Source organism: Capra hircus, chromosome 11 (assembly GCF_001704415.2).
Source record: "Capra hircus breed San Clemente chromosome 11, ASM170441v1, whole genome shotgun sequence".
In the NCBI taxonomy this organism is placed as follows: domain Eukaryota; kingdom Metazoa; phylum Chordata; class Mammalia; order Artiodactyla; family Bovidae; genus Capra; species Capra hircus.
The window spans coordinates 9,900,946-9,927,278 of record NC_030818.1 but is presented as its reverse complement, the minus strand read 5'-3'; the positions used below and the strand labels follow the sequence as shown (position 1 = coordinate 9,927,278).

At 41.0% G+C, this 26,333-nt stretch overlaps 1 protein-coding gene across 1 annotated transcript in view; it reads right to left on the bottom strand.

Moving 5' to 3' along the window:
• Nucleotides 1–26,333, bottom strand: part of M1AP (meiosis 1 associated protein) — a 74,617-nt gene that overhangs the window by 2,023 nt on the left and 46,261 nt on the right. Inside the window, exons 4-7 of the mRNA XM_005686314.3 lie at nucleotides 24,861–25,034; nucleotides 20,288–20,450; nucleotides 19,185–19,326; nucleotides 535–741 (exon numbers count right to left, since the gene is read on the bottom strand). Of these exons, the coding sequence (XP_005686371.2) occupies nucleotides 535–741; nucleotides 19,185–19,326; nucleotides 20,288–20,450; nucleotides 24,861–25,034 (686 nt within the window). The remainder of the gene's footprint in view (nucleotides 1–534; nucleotides 742–19,184; nucleotides 19,327–20,287; nucleotides 20,451–24,860; nucleotides 25,035–26,333) is intronic.

Genomic DNA, 26,333 nt, shown 5'->3' with positions numbered 1-26,333 from the left:
CCAAGAGCACAATCCCAGGCTCTGTCCTCTCAGCACCTAAGCCAGGAATCCAGCAGCAGGGGTGTGGTTCCAGTTCTCTGCACCGTGAGCCCCCCTCCCACCCTCAGCTGGCGGGGCTGGCAGAGGAAGTCCAGAATCCAAATCCAAGATGAGAGGAGGGGAAGGAGAAAAGTGGCCTTCAGAGCTGTTCCCTCCTTGGCATCATAGTCTCATTTTAAAGCTCTTCTCAGCGCCTATCTTGGCTGCCCTTTCCTCTTTCTCTCAGAGATAGAGGCATACAAACACAGGCACACACACGCATTCAGAGGCTGCAGAGAAGGACCCATGAGAACACCCCGTCACGCAGATGCGTGCTTTCTTCCGTCTTGCCTCAGTTCCTTGCCTTCTTCTCTGTTCCTCTTACCATACTCTTGGAACCACTTCTCCCTCTGCCCCCGGGTCCTTTCCTTCTGGGGCTGATTCGTTTCCCTCATCCCTTTCTTGAACTCCATTCTCTTCTCTCCCCTCTATCCCATGAGACCTGGGTTCACTTGCCTCCACAGCCTTAAGGCTCTCAGCAGGCATGTCCTCAGGTAGCAGGGGGAAAGGGCTGGGCAGCATCAGTTCCCGAGTGGCCACTGCCTTCACCAGCAGAGTGGGAGAGTGGGATGGCAGGATCACGTAGAAGGTGCTAGCGGGCTCTCTCAGTTTGTGTTCTCGGTTCAGGGGCTCTCCCTTGGCCAATAGCAGCCATTCTCTTTTCTGAAACAAAGACATACAAAAATGTAGGCTCATCTTCAGTCTCTGACATGTTTGGAAGGTTAGTCCCAATTGCTGGCCTGTTTACTCTCCCTCCCCTCAGCTAGTTCTAGACACTTTAAAGCAGTGCCATAATTTTGTATGGCACAGAACTCTGAGGAGGCCTGGTAAGCCAGGCAGGTGGTAGGTGCCTGCAGGAGTTCATGGTTTCTTAACATTTTGCTTGTTATCTGGAGATGCACCGTGTTCCTAAAGAACAGATCCAAAATGTCTGGAAAGTACCTGATGCTTCTCAAGTCCCTCAAATTGGATATAAATGATATAGAACTCACGGTATATGTGTGCATGGGGAGAATTTGCCCTGGTCCAAGGACATGGACTTTTTAAGACTGGAAGGGATGTTTGCTGGAAGGGATATTAGGAAATCGCAGGGTACTCCATTTCAGTTGGCTCAAGTAAAAAGTGAGGGCTTATTACTAGACTCTCAATTCTTTTTTTTTTTTTAAGTATTTATTTATTTATTTGACTGCACCAGGTCTAGTTGCAGCATGCAGGATCTTAGATTTTGGAGCAGCATGCAGGCTTTTTAGTTGCAGCATGTGGGACTAGTTCCCTGATCAGGGATTGAACCTGGGCCCTCTGCTTTGGGAGTGTGGAGTCTTAGCCACTGGACCACCAGAGAAATCCTTCAAGTAACTTCTGATCTGGCTCAGGGTTTAGATTATTATCATTACTTTAATCTTTTTTTTTTTCATGCTGGTTCATGTATTTATTTGTAGATTAGTTTATTTATTAAGAATTTGTTGAATGCCCGTTATGTCCCAAGCACTAGGCATGGGTATATAGAAATTCATTAGACATGTTCCTTGTCTCCTTAGAGCTTATAATATAGTAAGCAGGTTTGTAAACTAATGTTTGTCCAGGATTTAGGATGACCAACTGTTTCAGTTTGTCAATCTTTAGCACTGAAAGTCCTGTATCCCAGAAGACACTTCAGTCCTGGGCAAAGTGGAGCAGTTGGTTACCTTTTAAAGACTCCTTGGAGAATGAAATATCTTGCCACCGTGGCAAGTCTCTGGGGGCTAAAACTATGGCAGTGTGACATTTCTTACACCTCAGGCTTATAAGACAAATTCACAACTGTTATATCCTGGGATTACAGGGTGCTTTAAAATTTTTGGACTAATTTACGGAGAGATTGACAGAGGCTCTGGAAGAAGACAGGCAAATATACCCTTATTAGAATGGTAAAGATATTAATTTATCTGCATTTCCCAGGAACATTCTGAGAAAGTAAGAGGTAGGGAAATTGAACTTTAAGGCTCCTATTTTGTCTCTGAATTTCTAACCTTTTCCTGGACAGTGATTATTTGAAGTCCTGGAACCAAGCTTGAACATGTTACCCAGGTCATAGGTTGACTTGTTCCTATAGGCATTGTACCTGTGATGAAAATATTTAATTGACAAACCAGGTATCTGAGGTTGAGAAAAGGCAGTGGCATGGGGATGTCTCAGAAGACCTCTGGGGTCCTCAAAGTGAACAGTGCTTAATGACTGGGTTGCTATTGTTCAGTCACTAAGTCATGTCTGACTCTTTGCGACCCTGTGGACTGCAGCATGCCAGGTTCCTCTGTCCTCTACTGTCTCCTGGAGTTGGCTCAAATTCACGTCCATTTAGTTGGTGATGCTATCTAACCATCTCTTCCTCTGCCGCCCCCTTCTCCTTTGGCCTTCAGTCTTTCCCAGCATCAGGGACTTTTCCAGTGAGTCGGCTTTTCCCATCAGATGGCCAAGTATTGGAGCTTCAGCTTCAGCAACAGTCCTTCTGATAAATATTCAGGACTGATCTCCTTGGAGTCCAAGGGACTCTCAACCATCTTCTCCAGCACCACCATTCAAAAGCATCAATTCTCCGGTGCTCAGCCTTCTTTATGGACCAACTCTCACATCTGTATATGACAAATGAAAAAACCAGAGCTTTGACTATACAGACCTTTGTTGGAGAAGTGATGTCTCTCCTTTTTAAGATGCTGTCTAGGTTTGTCATCGCTTTCCTTCCAAGGAGCAAGCCTCTTTTAATTTCACAGCTGAAGTCACCACCCACAGTAATTTTGGAGCCCAAGAAAAGAAAATCTGCCACTGCTTTCACTTTTTCCCCTTCTATTTGCCATGATGTAATGGGACCAGATACCATGATCTTTGTTTTTTGAATGTTGAGTTTCAAGCCGGCTTTTACACTCTCCTGTTGCACCCTCATCAAGAGGCTCTTTAGTTCCTCTTCACTTTCTACCATTAGGTTGGTATCATCTGCATCTCTGAGGTTGTTGATACTTCTCCCAGCAGTACTTGATTCCAGCTTGTGATTCATCCATCCTGGCATTTTGCATGATGTACTCTGCATAGAAGTTAAATAAGCAGAGTGACAATATGTGGCCTTGTACTCCTTTCTCAATTCTGAACCAGTCTGTTGTTCCATGTAAGATTCTAACTGTTGTTTCTTGACCCTCATACAGGCTTCTCAGGAGACAGGTAAAGGGTCTAGTATTCCCATCTCTTATTTCTCATAGTTTGTTGTGATCCACACAGTCAAAGGATTTGGCATAGTCAATGAAGCAGAAGTAGATGTTTTTCTGGAATTCCCTTGCTTTTTCTGTGATCCAACGGGTGTTGGCAATTTGATCTCTGGTTCCTCTGCCTCTTTGAAACCCAGCTTGTACATCTGGAAGTTCTCAGTTCACATATAGTTGAAGCCTAGCTTGAAGGATTTTGAGCATAACCTTGCTAGCATGTGAAATGAGCAAAACTGTACGGTAGTTTGAACATTCTTTGGCATTGCCCTTCTTCAGGATTAGAATGATTAGTTGACTGCTGAGTACTTTAGAATATGTTTTTTCTAATTCAAAAGAAATGAGCATGAGTTGGATGCTGAATTTACCAGAAGGTGGGTGAAAAAATTTCTATATTTATGTTGTGGTTAGGGGCTTTGCTACATAAGGTACCAGGGAGCTTAGATTTTAGGAGGTGGAGGTGGATTCTTACTAGAACAGGTGTGACGGGGGAGAATTGAATGGCATGCTGTATTCCAAGTTCAGCCTGATTAAAGTCATCCTCCCCACTTCTAATCACTAAAGCTAGGAAGGAAGATGTGGTATGGCAGCCACTGTTGGTTTCCTGGCCACTGCCCCCACCCCTTTTCTCTCTGTTAGTCTTTCAGTGATTGTAATGTGGACTTAAATAATGAGATATCAGCAGAAGTTGCTAGGTGTGGCTTCTGGAAAAGCTTTGTAATATGCTGGCAGGCTTTTTGCGTCTGCACCCTACCCCTTCTTTCTCCCTAGGACAGGACTTGATCTTAAGGCGCAGCAGCTGTCTTGTGACCATGAGGCAGCAGGCATGAGGATGAAGTACACCTGCTAAGGATGCTATGGGGAAAACGGCAAGAGCCTGGGTCCTTGACAGCACTAATCAACTGCATCAGCCCCAGAATTCTGTCCTTGCAGTTTTGCTACGTGAGAAAAATAAACTCTTAATTACTCAAAGTAGGGTTGGGTTGGTTTTCTGTTAGTTACAGCCAGATGGATCTTTTACATATTTCGAAGAAAAAGAAAAGGATGTGGTTATTTACTTCTAGTATATGGGAAAACAGGAGTAGAAAGGACAATTCAATGGCACTGGTGTAGGCCTTGCTAGAAGGGCAGGTGGGAGTTTATCATCATCAGGTAAAAACTCTAATCTCACTAAACCATTCCTCCCTTGACTTGCCATCAATGATGAAAAGTGAAAGTCTTAGTCACTCAGTCCTGTGTGACTCTTTGCAACCCCATGAACTGTAGCCCGCCAGTCTCCTCTGTCTGTGGAATTCTCCAGGCAAGAGTACTGCAGTGGGTTGCCACTCCCTTCTCCAGGGGATCTTCCTGACCCAGGGATTAAACCTGGGTCTCCTGCATTGTGGGCAGATTCTTTATCATCTGAGCCACCAGGGAAGCCCATCAATATAATGACCTGGGACCAAATCCATCCATTAAAGAAGCACTGACCAGCTCCTGAGTGGCAGTGTTCCTGAGGCAGCCACTGAGAGTGGGGAAGAGCCAAGAGCACTCATTTTGCATTGCTTGTGGGAAGAGACACATTTCACTGTCATAATGTGTCTAGTAAGAGAAATTACAGCCAGTTATAGTAAAGCCATGCATACCTGGGGTTTTTTGGAATCCGGAAGGGTGTCAGGAAGAAGCTGTTAATTTGGCATTCTTTGCTTATTCTCTCCCTCCAGAAGGCAGGATGCAGGAGGGGGAGAAAAAGAAGCCACAGTGCCAGCTCGCCTGCTGCTCTCACACTGGCCTCCACAGAGGAGACCACGGGAGATGGGAAATGGGATTCCAAACCCCCGAGCAGCAGACTGTATATTCTTGTCAAATGAACATGGAACATTCTCTAGAATAGATCACGTGATAGGCCATACAACAAACTGTACTAATTAAAAAAATGAAAATCATCCAAAGTATCTTCTCTGATCACAGTAGAATGCAATTAGAAATCAACAAAGAAAAGAAATTTGGTAAATTCATAAGTATAAGAAAATTAAATGACTCCTAAGTAATCAATGGATCAAGGAAGAAATCACAAAGAAAATTAGAAAACAATTTGAGATGAGTTTAAGTAAAAACACAACATACCAAAACTTATGAAACACAGCCAAAGCAGTGCTTAGAGGGAAATTTATAGCTGATAACTCCTCTATTAAACTAAAAATAAAAAAGATCTCAAATCAATAGCTTAATCTTATACCTTAAGAAACTAGAAAAAGAAGACCAAACTAAACTTAAAGCAAGTAGAAGGAAGGAAATTAAAAAATTGCTGGAGTAGAAAAACATAAAATAGTATAAAAATCATAGAGAAAATCAATGGAACCAAGGTTGGTTCTTTGAAAAGATCAATAGAAATGTAAAAACCTGTTAGCTAGATTGATAAAGGAAAAAGAGAAAATATCTAAATTACTAAAATAAAAAATAAAAGAGGTAGCAGTGGTTAGGACTCTGTGCTCCCAAAGCAGGGGGCCTGGGTTTGATCCCTGGTCAGGAAACTAGATCCCACAGGCCTCAATTAAGATTTACATGGTGCAACTAAGACCTGGCACCGCCAAACAAAAATAAATATTAAATTAAAAAAAGAGTTAGCATCACTACTGACCTTATAGAAATGAAAAAGATTATAAGGGAATATTATAAACAATTGTATGACAACAAATTAGGTAACCTAGATGAAATGGACAGATTCCTAGAAAGACACGAACTGCTAAGACTGACTCAACAGGAAACAGAAAATCTTCTGAATAAATAAATCTGTGTCAGGAGTCCCCAAGACTACTCCTGGGTTGAGTGATTCACTAAGAGGACTCACAAGACTTAGCATAAATATGACTTATTATGGCAAGAGAATACAAAAGAAAATCAGCATGGAGAAAAGGCTTATGGGGTGAAGTTCAGAGGAAACAAAGTGTAAGCTTTTAAAAGTCCTCTACCTATAGAGTTGGGCTTCCCTGGTGGCTCAGTGGTAAAGAATCCTCCTGCAATGAAGGAGTTGCAGGAGACGCAGGATTCATCTCTGGGTTGGGAAGATCCCCTGGAGGAGGCATGGCAACCCACTCCAGTATTCTTGCCTAGAAAGTCTGATGGACAGAGCCTGTGGGCTACAGTCCATATGGTTGCAAAGAGCTGGGGGAATGACTAAAGCAACTTAACATGCACACACACACACTGTAGAGTCACAGAACATACTTAATTCCTCTAGTGTCAAACTGTGACAATATATGTAAAATGTTGTCTCCCAGAAGTCATTAGAGACTCAGTGCCCAACAGTTTTCTGGAGGCTGGTCACATAAGCACCTTGTATCCAGCACATCCCAAAGTTCTAGACTCCTTTTGCACAGTGAGCCACTGGGGGATGGTGGGAACACTCCCTAAATCCAAATTCCCATATGCTAGACAAGGGTTAATCTTGTAAGCAGGACTTCCTAAGGAAAGAAATCTCAGTCCTGCTATATTAACTTTTTGGCACAATCTATAACAAGTAAAGATATAAAGTTAGTGATTGGAAGATTTTCCACAAAAAAAAATCAAGGTGTAGGTGGCTTTACTGGTGAATTGTGCCAAACCATTAAATAAATATCATTAATCTTTCAAAAATTCTTCCAAGAAAATGGAAGATGAAGGAAAACTTTGCAACTAGTCTACGAGGCTAGTATTACCCTGATACTAAAGCTGGAAAAAGACATCACAATAAAATTATAGACCAATATTCCTTATAAATATAGATGCAAAAATCCTCAGCAACATACCAGCCAATCAAATCCAGCAAATACAAAAAGGATTATACACTAAAAGTGGGATTTATTTTAGGAATGCAAGATTGGCATAATATCTGAAAGACCAAACAATATAATACATCATGTTAATAGACTAATGGACGGAACTACACAATTCTCTCAATAAAGGTGGGAAATGCATTTGACAAAATTCATGATAAAAACATTCAACAGAATAGAACTTCCTCAACCTATCAAAGGCCTCTATAAAACACTTACAGTTAACATCATAGATAGTGGTTAAAGGCTGGGTGCTTTGCCCCTAAGATTAGGAGCAAAACAAACATATCTGCACTTGTCATTTATATTCAACAATGTTGGAGATGTATGGAAGGCCAAAGGGCCATTTCCCACATTTCTGGACTATTAGCCCCCCTAGGATTATGAGCATGTTAATATCATAGCACTTGAGGGCTAATATTTTTAAATTTCGAAAAATATAATAATGTGACATTTCTCAACATCAGAGAGCTAAGGTGCATATTCATACCATTTACCAGTTCTGTGAAGGTCGAAATAGATGTGACAATGGGTACATGGGTGGGGACAGGGAAAAAAGGATGAGTAGGGGCAGGCTGTGGTGGGAGGCAGGAACAGCTTCACAGTGAAGGTATTTAAGCAGAATCTGGAAAAAAGTTAAAAAAATTTGTGTGGCTAGAGGCAAGGGGAAGTGAGCAACATGAAAAAGGGTGTGGGGGTGTGAAGCAGTTTAGCATCTTTGGGAAACATTTAGTAATTTACAAGTATGGCTGTGTGGAGGATAGAAGGGACATGGTGAAAGACGAAGCAAGAGGCTGGGTCACAAGAAGGCTACTGATGCTGTGCTGTCCTGCTATTTTAGCCCCTGTCTGTATACACTGGAGGCTGTATACTCTAACTACATTCTGATCATTTTTAACAAATGGCTCTTGACCTCCCATCACCCCACTCTCAGCTTAGATTCTGGCTCTTGACTCTTTGCCTAATATAACCAAGGAATTTCCATTTCCCCACCCATTTACAGCCCAACCAGGTCATTGCCTATGTACTTCAACTTCTGCTGGGCATACCTTGGCTTGAATCCTGTCACTTCTGTGGCCAATTAGGGCAGACATGGGCTGTAAAGCTCTGGAATGTGTATCCAGAAACTCTGACATTTTAAGTTGGAAACTGAAAGATCTATTAAATATTTAATATAAAGATCTATTAAATAGGTGGTATTTTCATTTCTTTTCCTAGTTCACACAGACATGACTTTGTAAGAGAAATGAGGATGTGGAAAGTGAGTCACTAGCTACATAATGGGGACTATGTAGTAGGATTTTGTAACTGAAAAGATGTTTTCCTAGTGATGAATAAATTCATCTAATAAATACTTGGAAAAATTATATATATAATTCCCTACCACATTCTCCAAAGTGGTTATCCAAGTTTAGAAAAAGGCAATAACAACAGCAAAAAAAATAAACAATTAGGGGGATTGGACAAAGGAAATAAAAGGTGCTGCTCCATGCTCAGTCGCTTAGTCATGTCCGACTCTTTGCGACCCCAGGGACTGTAGCCCGCCAGGCTCCTCTGTCCATGGAATTTTCCAGGCAAGAATATTGGAGTGGATTGAAGGGTGATAGTAGAGCCAAGATTAGATAAGATCATAAAAATGCAAACCGCCCACTTTTGCTAGAATCTATGCCCAGGAACCTGAAAATGAGAACACGGTGGAACCAGCCAACTAACTGAGGGTAAACTAGAAAATGTATTACAGATTGTCCAGCCAGACAAAGGATGCAAAAGGGAGTAAATGAACATTTAATAACCTTCAACTTCTACATTTAAGTGGGTTGGAATGGCCAGAGGCAGACTGGTTTTCCTGCCTAGAATATCTGTGAAAGCTGAAAATATATAGAAACCATTTGATTGAGGGCTGTGAGAAAGTGCTGAGACAATAGAAGTGAGAGGTAGATAAGTTTCTGGAAAAGGAAGAATTCAGAGAATTGAGGGAGGTATTGTAATCCTGAGGGCATATGTTTATCTTGAGTTGAAGGGAATGGTGGTTGGGAACTGAGAATCTAGGATTTATATCTCCTGAGGCACTTGCAAGGGAACAGAGAAACTAGCAGAACTTTTCGGTGGAGACTTGACAGGGGTAAGATGGGTGCTCAAGTCAATTTCTCACTTAGCATATTTGCCAAATACTGGGGCTGCATGGAGCAGAGGACAAAGACACCCAAGGAGAAAGCCTCTAGAAGCAGAGCATTTTAGCAGACTTGAGAAACAGTGATTAGAGTTGGGATCGTCATGCGTATTATAGACCAGGTTTTCAGTGGGAAATTCTAGAGGGCCTGGAGCAAACCAGGAGGTAGATTGAGACTTAACAGAACTGCAGTCCAGCCTTGACTCAGCACAGCTCCTGAGTAGAAAAGGATGATTTGTCAACACTATCTGCTTAGGGCAGGCCAGGATAAACTTGCTCAGAGGAAGCTAACACCAACTGGAGCCTTTATAATTTCTTTAGGCACAACGAGCATCTTTCATTAAAATATTACCAGGTTCACCAAAAGACAAGACACATGTCTAAAAAACCAAATGAAGAAAGAGACAATAGATACAGAACTACAAGTGATCCAGGTGTTGAGTTTAGCAAAGTACCTTAAAATAACTATGATTAGTTTGTTTTAAAAAACATGTTAAAATGTGGAGAACTTCTCTAGAGAATTAGAATCCATAAAAAAGAAACATATGTAATTCACAGAACTACTAACCAACCATTATGTATAAATCATATGCCAGATGTATGCCAGGTGCTTTACACATGTAGTATTACTTAATCATCTTAAAAAACCACACGAGGTATTTTTTATTGTCTTGTTTTACATGTGAAAGAGACAAGGGTTACTAATATGTCCATCATGCACCTTCTCCCTCTTTTCCCTTCTCTCACACTCCATTTCTCTTCATGAAAGGAGAAGCTGCATGGATTCTATTCCTGTATATTTTAGATAGGTAAAGAAAGGCAGGACCTGAGAGGGAAGGGAGAGGCTAAATCAATCTGTAGAATATATGTATATATATATGGCTGAGAGAGGAAGGAGATAGAGAAACAGGGACTGGAACAGAGTCTTAGTTTTTGTGTGTGCATGTATATGAAAGGCTCTTAGAACATCTCTAGGTTAAACATGACTGAGGAGTAGAGGAAGAAAATTTGAAAAATATCATTGTGGGTAATGAACTATTTCCTATTTGGTGTTCTTTGAAAGCACACATAAATTAATTTTAAAATTACTATTTGTCTTTTGGGTAGTGCTTCTTTATATGTCATTTATATGGAGACTAAAGCACATGGGGCCTTTAGATTTGTTAGCGTTACAAGTAGATAAATATATTTATGTTTAGAGAGGTTAAGTATATGGCCTAAGTTCACACAATTGGAAAATAATGAAGCTTTCAGAAACCTAGGACCATCTGATTCCAAAGCCCATGCTTTTCATGGACAATATAAACTGTATTTTACCACAACAGATTAGAAAACTGACTGGTCTTACCATCACCCTGATACCAAAATCAAAGATGCCACACAAAAAAAGAAAATTACAGGCCAACATCACTGATGAACATAGATGCAAAGATTCTAGCAAACAAAATTCTAGCAAACAGAATCCAACAACATATAAAAAGGATCATACATCATGATCAAGGGGGCTTTATCCCAGGGATGCAAGGATTTTTCAATATATGCAAATCAATCAATGTGATACACCATATTAACAAACTGAAAGATAAAAGTCATATGATCAACTGAATAGATGCAGAAAAAGCTTTTGACAAATTCAATACACATTTATGATAGAAAAACTCTCCAGAAAATAGGCATAAAAAAAATCTCAACATAATAAAGGCCGTATATAACAAACCCACAGCACACATTATTCTCAATGGTGAAAAACCAAAAGCATTTCCTCTAAGATCAGGAACAAGACAAGGGTGTCCACTCTCACTGCTATTATTCAACATAGTTTTGGAAATCCTAGCTACAGCAATCAGAGAAGAAAAAGAAATAAAAAAATCTTGACTGGAAAAGAAGAAGTAAAACTCTATTTGCAGATGGCATGGTACTATACATAGAAAACCCTAAAGATGCCACCAGAAAATTACTAGAGCTAATCAATGAATATAGCAAAGTCACAGGATATAAAATTAATAACATAAATCTCTTGCATTCTCATACACTAACAATGAAAAGTCAGAAAGAGAAATTATCCCGTTCACCATGGCAAAAAAAAGAATAAAACACCTAGTAATAAACCTACCTAAAGAGACAAAAGACCTGTATGCAGAAAACTATAAGACACTGATGAAAGAAATCAAAGACAACACAAATAGATGGAGAGATACCATGTTCCTGGATTGGAAGAATCAGTATTGTGAAAATGACTATACTGCCCAAAGCAATCTACAGATTCAATGCAATTTCAATCTCTATCAAACTACCAATGGGATTTTTCTAGAATTAGAACAAAAAATTTCACAATATGTATGGAAACACAAAAGACCCTGAATAGCCAAAGCAATCTTGAAAAACAAGAATGGAGCTGGAGGAATCAACCTGACTTCAGACTATACTACAAAGCTACAGTCATCAAGACACTGGCACAAAACAGAAATATAGTCCAATGGGACACTGGCACAAAAAGAGATATACAGACCAATGGAACAAAATTGAAAGCCCAGAGATAAACCCATGCACTTATGGCACCTTATCTTTGACAAAGGAGGCAAGAATATACAATGGAGAAAAGATAGTCTCTTCGATAAGTGGTGCTGGGAAAACCAGACAGCTACATGCAAAAGAATGAAATTAGAACACTTCCTAACACCATACACAAACATTAACTCAAAATGGATTAAAGACCTAAATATAAGACCAGAAACTATAAAACTCTTAGGGGCAAACATAGGCAGAACATTCTTTGACATAAATCGCAGGAAGATCCTCTATAACTCACCTCCTAGAGTAACGGAAACAAAACCAAAAATAAACAAACAGGACCTAATTTAACTGAAAAGCCTTTGCACAGCAAAAGGAACTATAAACAAGATGAAAAGACAGCCCTCACAATGGGAGAAAATAGTAGCAAATGAAACAACTGACAAAGGATTAATCTTCAAAATATACAAGCAACTTATTCAGTTCAATACCAGGAAAACAAACAATCCAATCAAACAGTGGGCAGAATACCTAAACAGACATTTCTCCTAAGAAGAAATACAGATGGTGAATAAACTCATGAAATGATGCTCAACATTACTCATTATTAGAGAAATGCAAATCAAAACTATAATGAGGAGGTATCACTTCACATGGGCTGGAATGGTTATCGTCAAAAAAAATCTATAAACAGTAACTGCTGGAGAGGGTGTGGAGAAAAGGGGACTCTCTTACACTGTTAGTGGGAATGCAAATTGATATAGCCACTATGGAGAACATTATGGAAATTCCTTAAAAAACGAGGAATAAAACTACCATATGACCCAACAATGCCACTACTGGACATACACCTTGAGGAAGTCATAATTAAAAAAGACACATGCACCCCAATGTTCATCGCAGCACTACTTACAATAGGTAGGACGTGGGAGCAACCTGGATGTCCACTAACAGATGAACGGATAAAGAAGCTGTGGTACATATACACAATGGAATATTCAGTTCAGTTCAGTCGCTCAGTCGTGTCCGACTCTTTGTGACCCCATGAATCGCAGCACGCCAGGCCTCCCTGTCCATCACCATCTCCCGAAGTCCACTCAGACTCACGTCCATCGAGTCCGTGATGCCATCTAGCCATCTCATCCTCGGTCGTCCCCTTCTCCTCCTGCTCCCAATTCCTCCCAGCATCAGAGTCTTTTCCAATGAGTCAACTCTTCGCATGAGGTGGCCAAAGTACTTGAGCTTCAGCTTCAGCATCATTCCTTCCAAAGAAATCCCAGGGTTGATCTCCTTTAGAATGGACGGGTTGGATCTCCTTGCAGTCCAGGGGACTCTCAAGAGTCTTCTCCAACATCACAGTTCAAAAGCATCAATTCTTCAGCGCTCAGCCTTCTTCAAGGTCCAACTCTCACATCCATACATAACCACTGGAAAAACCATAGCCCTGACTAGATGGACCTTAGTTGGCAAAGTAATGTCTCTACTTTTGAATATACTATCTACGTTGGTCATAACTTTTCTTCTAAGGAGTAAGCATCTTTTAATTTCATGGCTGCAGTCACCATCTGCAGTGATTTTGGAGCCCCCCAAAATAAAGTCTGACACTGTTTCCGCTGTTTCCCCATCTATTTCCCATGAAGTGATGGGACCGGATGCCATGATCTTTGTTTTCTGAATGTTGAGCTTTAAGCCAACTTTTTCACTCTCCTCTTTCACTTTCATCAAGAGGCTTTTTAGTTCCTCTTCACTTTCTGCCATAAGGGTGGTGTCATCTGCATATCTGAGGTGATTGATATTTCTCCCGGAAATCTTGATTCCAGCTTGTGTTTCTTCCAGTCCAGCCTTTCTCATGATGTACTCTGCATAGAAGTTAAATAAGCAGGGTGACAATATACAGCTTTGACATACTCCTTTTCCTATTTGGAACCAGTCTGTTGTTCCATGTCCTGTTCTAACTGTTGCTTCCTGACCTGCATATAGGTTTCTCAAGAGGCAGGTCAGGTGGTCTGGTATTCCCATCTCTTTCAGAATTTTCCACAGTTTATTGTGAGCCACACAGTCAAAGGCTTTGGCATAGTCAATAAAGCAGAAATAGATGTTTTTCTGGAACTCTCTTGCTTTTTCCATGATCCAGTGGATGTTGGCAATTTGATCTCTGGTTCCTTTGCCTTTTCTAAAACCAGCTTGAACATCAGGGAGTTCATGGTTCATGTATTGCTGAAGCCTGGCTTGGAGAATTTTGAGCATTACTTTACTAGCATGTGAGATGACTGCAATTGTGCGGTAGTTTGAGCATTCTTTTGCATTGCCTTTCTTTGGGATTGGAATGAAAACTGACCTTTTCCAGTCCTGTGGCCACTGCTGAGTTTTCCAAATTTGCTGGCATATTGAGTGCAGCACTTTCACAGCATCATCTTTCAGGATTTGAAACAGCTCAACTGGAATTCCATCACCTCCACTAGCTTTGTTCGTAGTGATGCTTTCTAAGGCCCACTTGATTTCGCATTCCAAGATGTCGGGCTCTAGATTAGTGATCACATCATCATGATTATCTGGGTCGTGAAGATCTTTTTTGTACAATGGAGTATTACTCAGCCATAAAAAGGAACACATTTGACTCAGTTCTACCAGGGCAGATGAATGTAGAGCCTACTATACAGCGTGAAGTAAGTTCAGACAGAGACAAATATCATATATTAATGCACATGTATGGAATTTAGAAAGATGGTACTGATGAGCCTAACTGAAGGGCAGCAGTGGAGATGCAGACACTGAAAACAGATTTGTGGACACAGTAGGGGAAGGAGAGGGTGGGGCGAATTGAGAGGGTAGCATTGAAACGTATACATGACCATAAGTAAAATTAAGTAGCCAGTGGAAATTTACTGTATGATGCAGGTAGCTCAAATCTGGTGCTCTGTGATAACCTACAGGGGTGGGAGGTGGGAGTGAGGTTCAAGAGGGAGGGAACATAAGTATACCTATGGCTGATTCATGATATATAGTAGAAACCAACACAATACTATAAAGCAATTATCCTCCAATTAAACATAAATAAATTAAAAAATAAAAATTTAAATGGTATTTATGGACATTTATTGAGAACCTGCTGTGTTCCATGTACTGTTCTAATTATGGGAACTATAAAGAAAAATGCAAAGCTGCTTGTTCCCAATAAAATCATTATTGGCATAAAGTACTACTTGAATTATATTGAAAATATTCCTACCAAATAAAGAAAATGAGAAAAGAAAAAGAAAAAAGAAAAGAAGACTGCCTGGTCTTGACTTCCAACAAAGAGAGATAGCAAAAGAAGAGTTTCTACTCTAAACCTAAATTTGAATAAGGCTGAGGAACTAGTTGGTAAAATGGGGAAGTGGTAGAAATTTCAGGAAAAGGCAACCAAGTTTTCCTAGAGTCTGGGTAGTCGAATTTATACCAAGGCTTTAACCAAAATCATAGGATTATATATTTTAAAAACAAATTGAAATATACTTTTCTCCAAAAAGAAACAGAATGCACAAAGTCTACTGGTAAATATAGGCATCCAGAAAAGCCTCATTGCAGGAGCAACATCTGAGCCGGGTCCTTCAGAATGAGGTAGAATTTGAATAGATGGAGATAGGAGAAGGGACATCATGAAAAAAAGTTCAATGGTGGGGTGACTTTAAGTTTGTATATTAATTTGTTCGGACTGTATGATACAGGAAGGAGAATAACGGGAGGCAAGGATGGAGTTTGAATACCTAGCTAAGGAATATAGACTTTAAAATATGATTAATAGTAAGCCACAAAATAGTTTTAAGCTGAAGAGTGGCAGGATCAGTGCTGTGTTTCAAGAAGATTAACCCGGCAGCAGTATGGAAAGTGGATTGGGAAGGGGAAACACTAAAAGCACTGAGCCAAGTTAAGCGATTACTGTAATATTAAAGGAAAGAGGGGAAGGGGACTTGGCCTAAGATAATGATAATAAGAATAGAGAGGAAAAAATACATACAATAGATGTTATGGTGTTAGAGCAGACAAGACATAAGTAATCAGGTGACATTAGGGGAATGCTTCACGAAGACAAAACTGACCTAAAGAACAGAGCAAATTAGAAGAGTGACTGGACATAGGGAAGCGAATTAGGAGTTTATTGAAGAAGTCTTGGTGAGAACAAGCAGTGGGAAGGGGAAGGGAAGAACAGTTACAACTCATGAGAAAAAATTTGATATGACTTAGGAATGAAATGGGTGTAAAGGGTGAGAAGGCTGAAAGTGACTGAGGTTTCAAGCCTGGGTGAGTAGACAGTGGTGGAGTTGCTATTAACAGAAAGACAGAAGTTAGAATGAGAAGTTAGCTGGAGGGGAAACAACAAAGTGAGAAACAGAAGTAAAAAAAAAAAAAAAAAGAAGTCAAAAGATTTACATGGGGAGCCGATGACATCAGATTTTGAAAGAACATATGAAAGAGGTGTGAGAGAATTAAACCAAGGATGGGCTTAAAGAAGCGCTGAGAACTTGTAAAAATAGGATCAGGAAGGTTAACACTCTAAATAAGTCTTGTCACATAGTAGGGACTCCAAAAATATTTAGTGTTGAATGAATGAACAGAAGCTTGTGAATTTTTCCCTCCATAACACACTGCCTTTCAGGCTTTTTGCTGCTTGGAGATGCCATGTGAGAAGCAAGAAGAGAGAGCCATCCAAACACTATTTTGCTTCTTTCCTTTCTAGAAAAGGAGAGTGGTCTTTGATCTGATGGAGTGGAGCACAAGAAGCACAACATGGGTAAAGAACTAAGTACTTACTACCAGTTTAAGTGAATTCAAGTCCGGTGAAGCACAGAGGCATGGGGTGTCAAGTGAAGGGAGAAGGATTAGCTTTGGGGTTGTAGTCTGAGTCTATCTGGCTACACTGGTAGCAGAAACTTAGCCAAGGAGTTAAAAGTATGACATATATTTTTAAAAAGTACGTAGTCAGCAGAACTACATTCAAATTCTGACTAGATCACTTCAGTAGCTGTGTGACCTCTGGTAAGTCACTTGATCTCTTCAGTCTTCCCTATCTGTAAAAATAGGGATAGCAATCTATCTCATGGAATTACTGTGAGGATTAAATGAGTTAAGATATGCAAAGCACTTGGTTAAGTGACTAGCTCTTATTATAATAAGTGCTACCAAAAACGGGTATCTGCTAGATTTGGATCAACTACATACTTGGGAGTTTCCATGAGAGGGGAGTGATAAAGAAGAGGTCTCTTTGGCCTCTACAGTTATACCTGGCACACAGTGCTCAATAAATGCACGCTTAGTTGCTCAGTCCTGTCTGACTCTTTGCAGCCTCAAGGACTGTAGCCTGCCAGACGCCTCTGTCTATGGGATTCTCCAGGCAAGAATACTGGAGTGGGTTGCCATTTCCTACTCTAGGGCATCTTCCCAACCCAGGGACCAAGCCCGAGTCTTCTATGTCTTCTGTATTGGATGGAGGATTCTTTACCACTGAACCACCTGGGAAGCACTCAATAAATATTTGTTGAATGAATAAATATGGATTCTCACACCCCACGTCCAGAGGCAGAGAGACTGTAATCTCATGTAATGTAACCCAGGATGGAAAAGAATAGTCTTTCCCATCCTTACTATAAACTATTATTGCTACATAATACCTCATTGCTTGGGTGAATTGTTCTTCTAACCTTTCCTCTATTTCAATTTAACCATTCCTCTATTTAGGACATTAAAGTTGCTTCCAGTTTTTTACCATCGTAAATAACACTGAGATAAACATGACCATACGTATATTTTTTCTCTCTTTTCTCATTGTTTTCTTGGGCTATATTCCTGGTAGTGGAATTAAAGTGTTGAGGGTTACCACTTTTCAGAAAATTTATACTCCCTCTATCAGTGTATTAAAATGCAAATGTCTGTTTAAGATATCATGTTCAACAGAATGTATTGAAGCCCCTTGAGAGAAATTTCTCCCCAGGAGATCTCCAAGATCCTGAGGAATCAGGTAGAGTATAGTAAATGGTTGGGCTTTAACAGTCAGGAGGTATCTGTTGCCTCCGCTCTGCAAAGATAGGAGATGGGTGTTTGTCAGATAGGAAACAGGAACTCAGTGGGTGGACCTAAAAGGGAGTGTGGGCTTTGAAACAGGGAAAAAGAAGTCTGCTTCTGATAGTGAAAGAGACACATTATTGTGTTGTCTTGATCACCCATATCCTACTGGGTCAAACTCTCATTCTGTAGCCACACTCAACCCTGGATTGTATTTGCAGTTTTTTCATTTTGCTTTCTCAGTGTTGTGTTACTGTTCCATGTGCATGATCTTTTTAGATTTTTCATTTCAGGAAATGGTAGACCAGAAACCAGGCAGTTATTTGATACTTTCCTCTTCCTCTCTCCCTATATCCAATCCTTCACAAGTTCTCCTTCTCTAAAATACTGCTTTAATTGGTTTACTTTTCTCATTTTTGACTTCAATATCCAATTCCAAGCCAAAATCGTCTCTTGCCTAGACCACTTCAGTGCCCTCCTACCTCATTTTCTTGTTTTCATTTTTGCTTCAGAAAGTTCATTTCTAAATTTTGGCACAATTAATCATTTAAACATTTAAATAGATGATGTCATTTCTAATGATTTCTTTCTGTACATAAAGTCCCACGTCCTCAGTTTGGGCTAGAAATTCTGGTATGATTTTACCCTGCTCACTTTTAGCTCCTTACCTTTTGGCTCTCTCTATTCTTGCTCATTTTGCTTCAGTCACAATGATCATTCCACTGTTGATTGGAAGATCAGCCCTTTCTGGCCTTTGGGTCTTTGCACATGCATTTCTCTGCACCTGGAATGGTCTTCCTGCCACCCTTCACCTAGCTAATTCCTTCATCTGGCAGGTCTCAGTTTAATCGTCACTTTCATAGAAAGGCTGTATTATAGCAAACCCTTGTTTTCCTTCATAAACTTCTCACAATTAAGAATATACATATTTAATTCTGTCTCTTTCATTAGAAAGTTTTTTGAGACCACAGATGATGTCTACCATAATAGACTGAATATCTGGGACTTAGCACAATTTCTAGCATAGACTATGTGTTCTTCATTGAAATAAAACATAATATCCAGCATAGTGATAGGAAGAAAATAGGATTTAAGATATAGTTACTTAAGGGCAATTCCCTGTTGCCATTAAAATGTAAAATCAGGGATTTTCAAGTTTAGTGTCATATAACTGAATTCAGGAATTATTCTCTATAGCATGAAACCAACAGAGGCAAGTCATGCTTAATCCATATTTCAAAGTACGTCCAGTTTTTCTCTATCCTCTGACTGGGACAGATTTGGGATCAGGGCAGGATTAAATTAGCTGCTTCCCTATGGTGGGTACTTTAACACTCTTCATCACCTGGTGACATGGGTACTCACCAGTAGGCTGTGACACAAAGCATGGAAATGCTGCTGATTTGTTTCCAGCTCATCCCATTCCAGCCGCCAACAGCTTGTGGGTCTGAGGATGAAGGGGAGTCCATATGTCAATGATTCGCAGACCCCACTGGATTTTAGAGCCCTGGGAAGAGACAATGGAAGTGTGAGGCTCCTTAGTGGTATCCAGAACCTTGACCCAGATCCACTTAAATTTAGCTTAAGTCTAAGACTGTATTATGAAATCCTTTAGGTTAGGGCCTGTGAATTATTCACCTTGGGATGTACCTATCAGGGTATATGGCACACAGCAGAGTCTCAAAGTCTGTGAATTAATGAACACAGCACCTATTCTGAGACCTCAAGACTCTGATGGGTATTTCCTCTCCTGAGCTTCCTCTGTCCCATTCATTCCTGCTGCAGCAACCACATTACACAACAGTATGCTAACGATCAGCATCCCAGACCTGGTTCTTCTGTGGCAAGACGCTGATGGAAGACACAGTTAAGAAGAGATTGCGTTTAAGCAGTTTCCCCAGCAGCATCCATGGTCCCAAGTCCATAGACAAGCTTACTCAGATACCTGTACAGGGGCACTGTGATACAACTAGGAAGCAGTAAAAGTGGTCTTTGCCATCATTCCTAATTCAGCTCTGGAACTGATTCTCTTGGAAACAAGAATTCTAGTACTTAAAGAAATAGAAAGGTGAGGTAGATTCTAGGTGCCACTCATTCCTTGAAGATCAGATCTCTGTCCTGATGTCTAAACATAGTAGGTGTTCAATAAACATTTGCTGAATAGATAAACATTGTTCTGTTTCTTTTTTTCCTCTGCATTCTCAGAGACTTTCTGGATTTCCAGTCTTCATCCAGACTTTAGAATATTCTACTGAGATATATCTTTCATTGTCTCCTCATTCATCTCCACATATTGAGCAGTCTGACCTTGAAATTTCATGCCCAAACCTGTAGTTGCTACTCTGGAATTGACCCCCTGCTGCCTGACACTTGGGGATGCCCTTGCCCTCCCTCTATCTTAGTCTTCCTAGCTGGAACCAATAAGAGTAAATATTTGCATGGATTAGGGAGGGTCTCTTGAATCATACTTGATCACCCGGAGCTTGTAACAAGAGGCTGATGACTGGGAAACCATCTGGTAGAGGGTGCTGAAGTCTCCTTTGGGGTCATCCATCCTCAAGGAGCCATCAGCTGTTCCAGGGAGTAGGGATGGGCTGAGAAGTCGCTCTTGGAGATCACATTTCAGGCACACTACAATAGAAATGGCATTTGGGGAGGGATTGTTTGTCACAAGTTACCTCAGGCTATATAATTAAGAGAGCTCATCTGCCACCCATTCCGTGTCCACCAGGCAAGTAACGATTGGAAGGCAGGGAAGCAGACAGAGGAGCAGGTCTGAAATAATATTGCTCTACATAACAGGTAATTTTATTTTCTGGGTGTGACATGATTTTTTTTCTTGTTTTACTTCTGGGCTGGCTGAGCAGTTTCCTCATAGTGAGAGATCTGGCTTGTGTTTGAGTCCGAGAGGAATGTGTGTCCGCTGTGGAGGAGGCAGTTAACACTGCAATATGCAGGGCCTTTTGGCAATCATAGAAGGAAATTTTGCCCCTCCTGCTTCCCTGTGGCTAAGCTTTGGCAAGACTGCAGGTCAGATGAAGGAAGAGCAGGAAAGCAGAAGTCAGGCAGTCAGCTGACAGCTACTGCTTCTCCGTGAGCTCTTCCAGGACATTCGAGGGAGGGGGAGGACTAAGTTCCTGAAACGGTTTATTTTATAATTCCCCAAGTGAATAGAACCTTTTGGACCTTGCAACATCACTGCGGCAACATACAACAGTTCTGAGGGTGTTTCCACTATGTGTGGAGGTTTTTTATGCTTCCATAAGCTTCTTCTCCAGCAGGCGCGTTCACATGTCACAGTGTACAATGTTCTGTTGCTCTAGATTTGAATCCTTGATATTAAGAAGGCTTTAAATGAAATATATATTGGGTTTAAGTATTGTTAACAAATTATGAATATATGAGTGTTCTGTACTTGTGAGAAGGTTAGCTGTTGATGTCAGTGATTTGTGAAATGACTGAAGTACCTGCAACATGAGGTAAAAACAAAAGTAGAAATAATGTAGAAAAAAATAGATCTAGCTGGGCCTGGCATCCAGACCTGGATATCACTCTGGATGAGAGAGCTCTTGGCCAGGTGTGTCCCAGAGCCCAGGAAGTCATTAGGAGGGACTCTGCCTAGGACTCCTGCTGCTGCTGAGTCACTGCAGTCGTGTCCGACTCTGTGCGACCCCATAGACGGCAGCCTACCAGGCTCCCCCGTCCCTGGGATGCTCCAGGCAAGAACACTGGAGTGGGTTGACATTTCCTCCTCTAATGCCTGAAAGTAAAAAGTGAAAGTGAAGTTGCTCAGTCGTCTCCAACTCTTAGCGACCCCATGGACTGCAGCCCACCAGGCTCCTCTGTCGATGGGATTTTCCAGGCAAGAGTACTGGAGTGGGATGCCACTGCCTGCTCTGGCCTAGGATTCCAGCTTCCCCTTACTTCCTCTGTGCCTGACTGCTTCATTGTTGGGTCCTTGGGCTTTAGGATTAGACAGCTGTGCGCACCTGGCTGAGGTTCTTGACTCTGGCTGCAAGAGGAATCACCTAGTGAACTTGTCTGTTACAGATGTCTGGCCCCTACCTCACACCAGCAAAACTGGGATCTCTGGGGCTGGAGCTGATATTGGTATTTTTAAAAGTTCCTCATTTGATTCTTACTGTAGCCAAGGATGAGAACTACTGGAACTGTAGTCTCAGCAATGTTCCAAAGCTGGGAAAGATATTTTACCAGGGTTTGAGTCTAGAACCAGGTATGCTTCTCATCACTCAGACCCAGGTGCAGAGACAGCAGAGACCAAGAATGAGAAAAGAAGTTCATCTGAGGCAGACTATGCTCTGTCAGGAAGAGGCCTCTGAGGAAGCATCTAGGGAGAGGGTGAAGGACCCGAGGTGGCTGCAGAAGCAGGTAGTGTTGGGTGGAGAACCTTGTAAGGAGAAGTCAGAATGAACATCTGAGGAGCAGTCCTCAAAAGATTATATATTAGGAGAGCTCAGGGTTTTAATTAGCTTTTTTTCCCTTAGGGAAACACATTTCTAGAAATTCACATGAAGAGCAATGTATCAGTTTTGTGAACAATGGATAACTATAATATGGTCTTTATTGTGCTTGTTTAAACTCTCATGTGGGTCATACCCACCCCAGGAGAGGCCTACCTTCTTTGGACCTCATTCCAACTTGTGCCTGAGCATCTGGATTCCAGCGAAGATGTTTTCAGCAATTCTACCACCATCCTAGATCTAATTTCTACCACCCACCCTGAAGACCTGTGGATTTCCAAAAAATAACTGCAGATGGAGATACATTCTGGGTCTGACCCTGGCGTTGAAAGCCACGGGAAAAGAGAGGGCAAAGCAGAGAATTCTCAGTATTACCATGGGCAAATGCCATATAGCAGCAGAAGGCTGGCTGCGGGAGATCCTGGCTCTGGATGGCCCTAGCCCTCCTATTGAGAGAAGTGCCCGGCAGGATGCAGGTTGCTTGGTAAGTAAGCGCCCAGGCTCTGGAGGTGATAGACCAGGGTTTGATGAATATCCTCTGGGCTGAGAGTAATCAAATGTATAAAATATAGATTTCTAATCCTAAGGGTTAAGAATGGGATTTGGAGTTGCTTGGCTTCAGATTTTGGCTTGGCTATTAATTTTCTGTGCAGCCCCGGGGGAAATATTTAATTCCTTTGAGTGTCAGTTTTCTCATCTGTAAACAGGGATAATATTATATTTATTGATTTTAAGACACATTTTTTTTTTCACTTACTATATATAAGGCAATGGCACTCCACTCCAGTACTCTCACCTGGAAAATCCATGGATGGAGGAGCCTGGTAGGCTGCAGTCCATGGGGTCGCTAAGAGTTGGACATGACTCAGCGACTTCACTTTCACTTTTCCTTTCATGCATTGGAGAAGGAAATGGCAACCCACTCCAGTGTTCTTGCCTGGAGAATCCCAGGGATGGTGGAGCCTGGTGGGCTGCCGTCTATGGGGTCACACAGAATCAGACACGACTGAAGCGACTTAGCAGTGTCTCTGTGTATGTCTTACAATCACTATGGACCAGGCAGACACTCTTAACCCTTACTTCCTATTCTAACCTAAAAGAACTCTCTCAGTAAGAATAAAATAATATTTCTAAGTGATAAAAAGCAATGTGTCACATTTAATTGGAATTGGTTTTCTTTCTTGGTGGTACATAAAATAATGGTATATCTTATAATTGACACCATCTAGGCTTCCCTGGTAGCTCAGATGGTAAAGAATCTGCCTGCAATGCAGGACACCCAGGTTCTATCCCTGAGTTGGGAAGATCCTCTGGAGAAGAGAACAGCAACCCACTCCAGTATTCTTGCCTGGAGAATTCCATGGACAGAGGAGCCTGGTGGGCAACAATTCATGGGATTGCAAAGAGTCAGACACGACTGAAGTGACTAACACTTTCACTTTTAGATTCAATGGCATGTGATAACAGTACCTGCATCATGTTGTTGTTATGGAGATGAAATAGGCTAATGCAAGGAAAGGAGTTAACACTGTTTGGGAAAAACAGATAAGAAGTGAGCAATTGGTCTTGGGCAAAGCAGGTGGAATGGAGGCCTTGGGAAGATTTTACACACAAAGGAAAGACAGTAAAATCAAGCGAAGTTGTTAAAGGCATCCCAGGCCCTAGACTGAAATGGGGGAAAAGGGGAGATATATTAAGAACCCAATGGCTATCTCTATAAAGAAAGGACCAAGGTGTATCTTCCCCTTTGGGGACAGAAGCTGGTATCCATTTTTCTCATTAAGCGCACACTCCTAAAGCGGAAGACACAATTTAGTCTTTTCTCTTTGAAGCTGAGGCTGACTATACTGATGGGTCCATTTGAAGGCCCTGCCACCCAGGTCTTAGAACCACCTTCAAAGGGGATGGAGACTAGAAATGGCTTTATCCCTACAATCTAGTGGGACCTGGATTAGCTATCACTGCCAGCTGGAACAGTATCCAGGACCTTGCCGGCACGCCTACAACACTGGATTGACCTCTTGGTTTCCACAATTGCCAGAACGTACTTTGTTAACATTGTCTAGGGCCACTAGCTGAACACCCTGGGGCTTGTTCTGTAGTTGCTTTAGTTCCTCTCAATTTGGTGTCTTCCTATTGAGAAGATCTCTATTTAATCATTTAGTTTTGGTTCTTTTCCTCTCCTTACAGGCCCTATTCACGTTATTGAGGTACCAGCTTACCTGAAATTATGTCAATAATATCTGCCACATCAAAAATGAAAACTGGAGAAAACATATGATTCATTGTTCTCTCATGTAGTGTAGCTGATGCCCTATTATTGAGGTGTTTAAGTCTCTACACTGAAACGAACTGGCTCTTGCTGTCTGGGTTTAATCAGGTTCAGTTTCCTAATTGAAAATTAGAAGTTTAGAAATTCTCATGCTGACATTGGACAGCCTCATCCTCTCCTCCTCCAGTCCCTAAACCTCAACTACTCTGTATTCTGATGACTTTCCAATCCTAATTCTAGACTAGGATAACCGTTGTCTATGTAATATATCTTTTAGGGAGAGTGTACTTGAATCATCTCTGGTTCTGGAAATGTTGCTGATACTCCGTGAAGGAAGAAGAAGGTGGACATGTTCTCGATCTGTTCCGCTGTTATGCAGCCAGGCTTTGAAGAAAATCTCCATGCTGACAATATCACTGTCTATAGTCTGAAGATCAATGTCAGTTGCCAGGATAGAACTCTCTGCAGTAGAAAGGGAAACAGTAGTTACAGTGTTTAATTCTTTAGTTACAAATTTTGAAAAATATAAAATATTAAAAGCACCCATTTTTGAACCTATCAATTCTACCTCTAGATATCTAGCCTAGAGACATTCTTGGATAGTACCCAAAGAGACATATGCAAAGATGTTTAGCACAGCATTGTTGCAAAAACAAATAATCAAAGCCCCAAACAGAAAGCAATTCAAACGTCCATCAATAGGGAAATATTTAAATAAATTATGGCAGAGACTATGGAGTACTATGCAGCTGTTAACAAAGTTAAATGTACTGACATGGAAAGCTAGGAGATAGTGCATAAAGAAAGTTCTAAAACAGAGTATAGTGTGACTCATTTATATAAAAATAAAACTGTTAGCCTAAGTGCATACATATGTATGGAAATGCCTTTTACAGAGCTCTGGAAGTCTACTATTAGATTGTTAATAGTGGATAGGAGTAGAAATGGGGCAGAATTCTGAGATACATTCACTTTTTATTATTTATACTTCTATACAGTTGAATTTTATTGTATTTATGTATTTTCCATATTTAAAAAATTTTAGAATACAAAAATAGCCAAAAATAATATAGCAATTCAAGTTCAGTTCAGTTCAGTCACTCAGTCATGTGCGACTCTTTGTGACCCCATGGACTGCAGCACACCGGGTGTCCCTGTCCATCACCAGTTCCTGGAGCTTGCTCAAACTCATGTCCATCGCGTCAGTGATGCCATCCAACCATCTCATCCTCTGTCATTCCCTTCTCTTCCTGCCTTCAATCTTTCCCAGCATCAAGGTCTTTTCCAGTGAGTCAGTTCTTCGCAATCAGGTGGCCAAAGTATTGGAGCTTCAGCTTCAGCATGAGTCATTCCAGTGAATATTCAGGACTGATCTCCTTTAGGATGGATTGGTTGGATCTCCTTGCAGTCCAAGAGACTCCTAAGAGTCTTCTCCAATACCACAGTTCAAAAGCATCAATTCTGCAGTGCTCAGCTTTCTTTATGGTCCAACTCTTATATCCACAATGCAAGTTAAATACTTAGTTAATGAGGTCCTCAATTTTATGTTATTGTTTCACAGTGAAAATGTATTCAATTATTTCCTCTGTTATAAAACATAAATTTAAAAAAGACTAAAAGAGAAAAGATGAATTATAAGCTCCACCTTCTGATACAGAATTATACAACTTTGCCATTGGCATACTATATCTCACAAGCGTAGCAGCCAAGAAGACAGGGATGGTCTGGTGGAGTGTGATTTGATTCCCAATCTGAATGAAT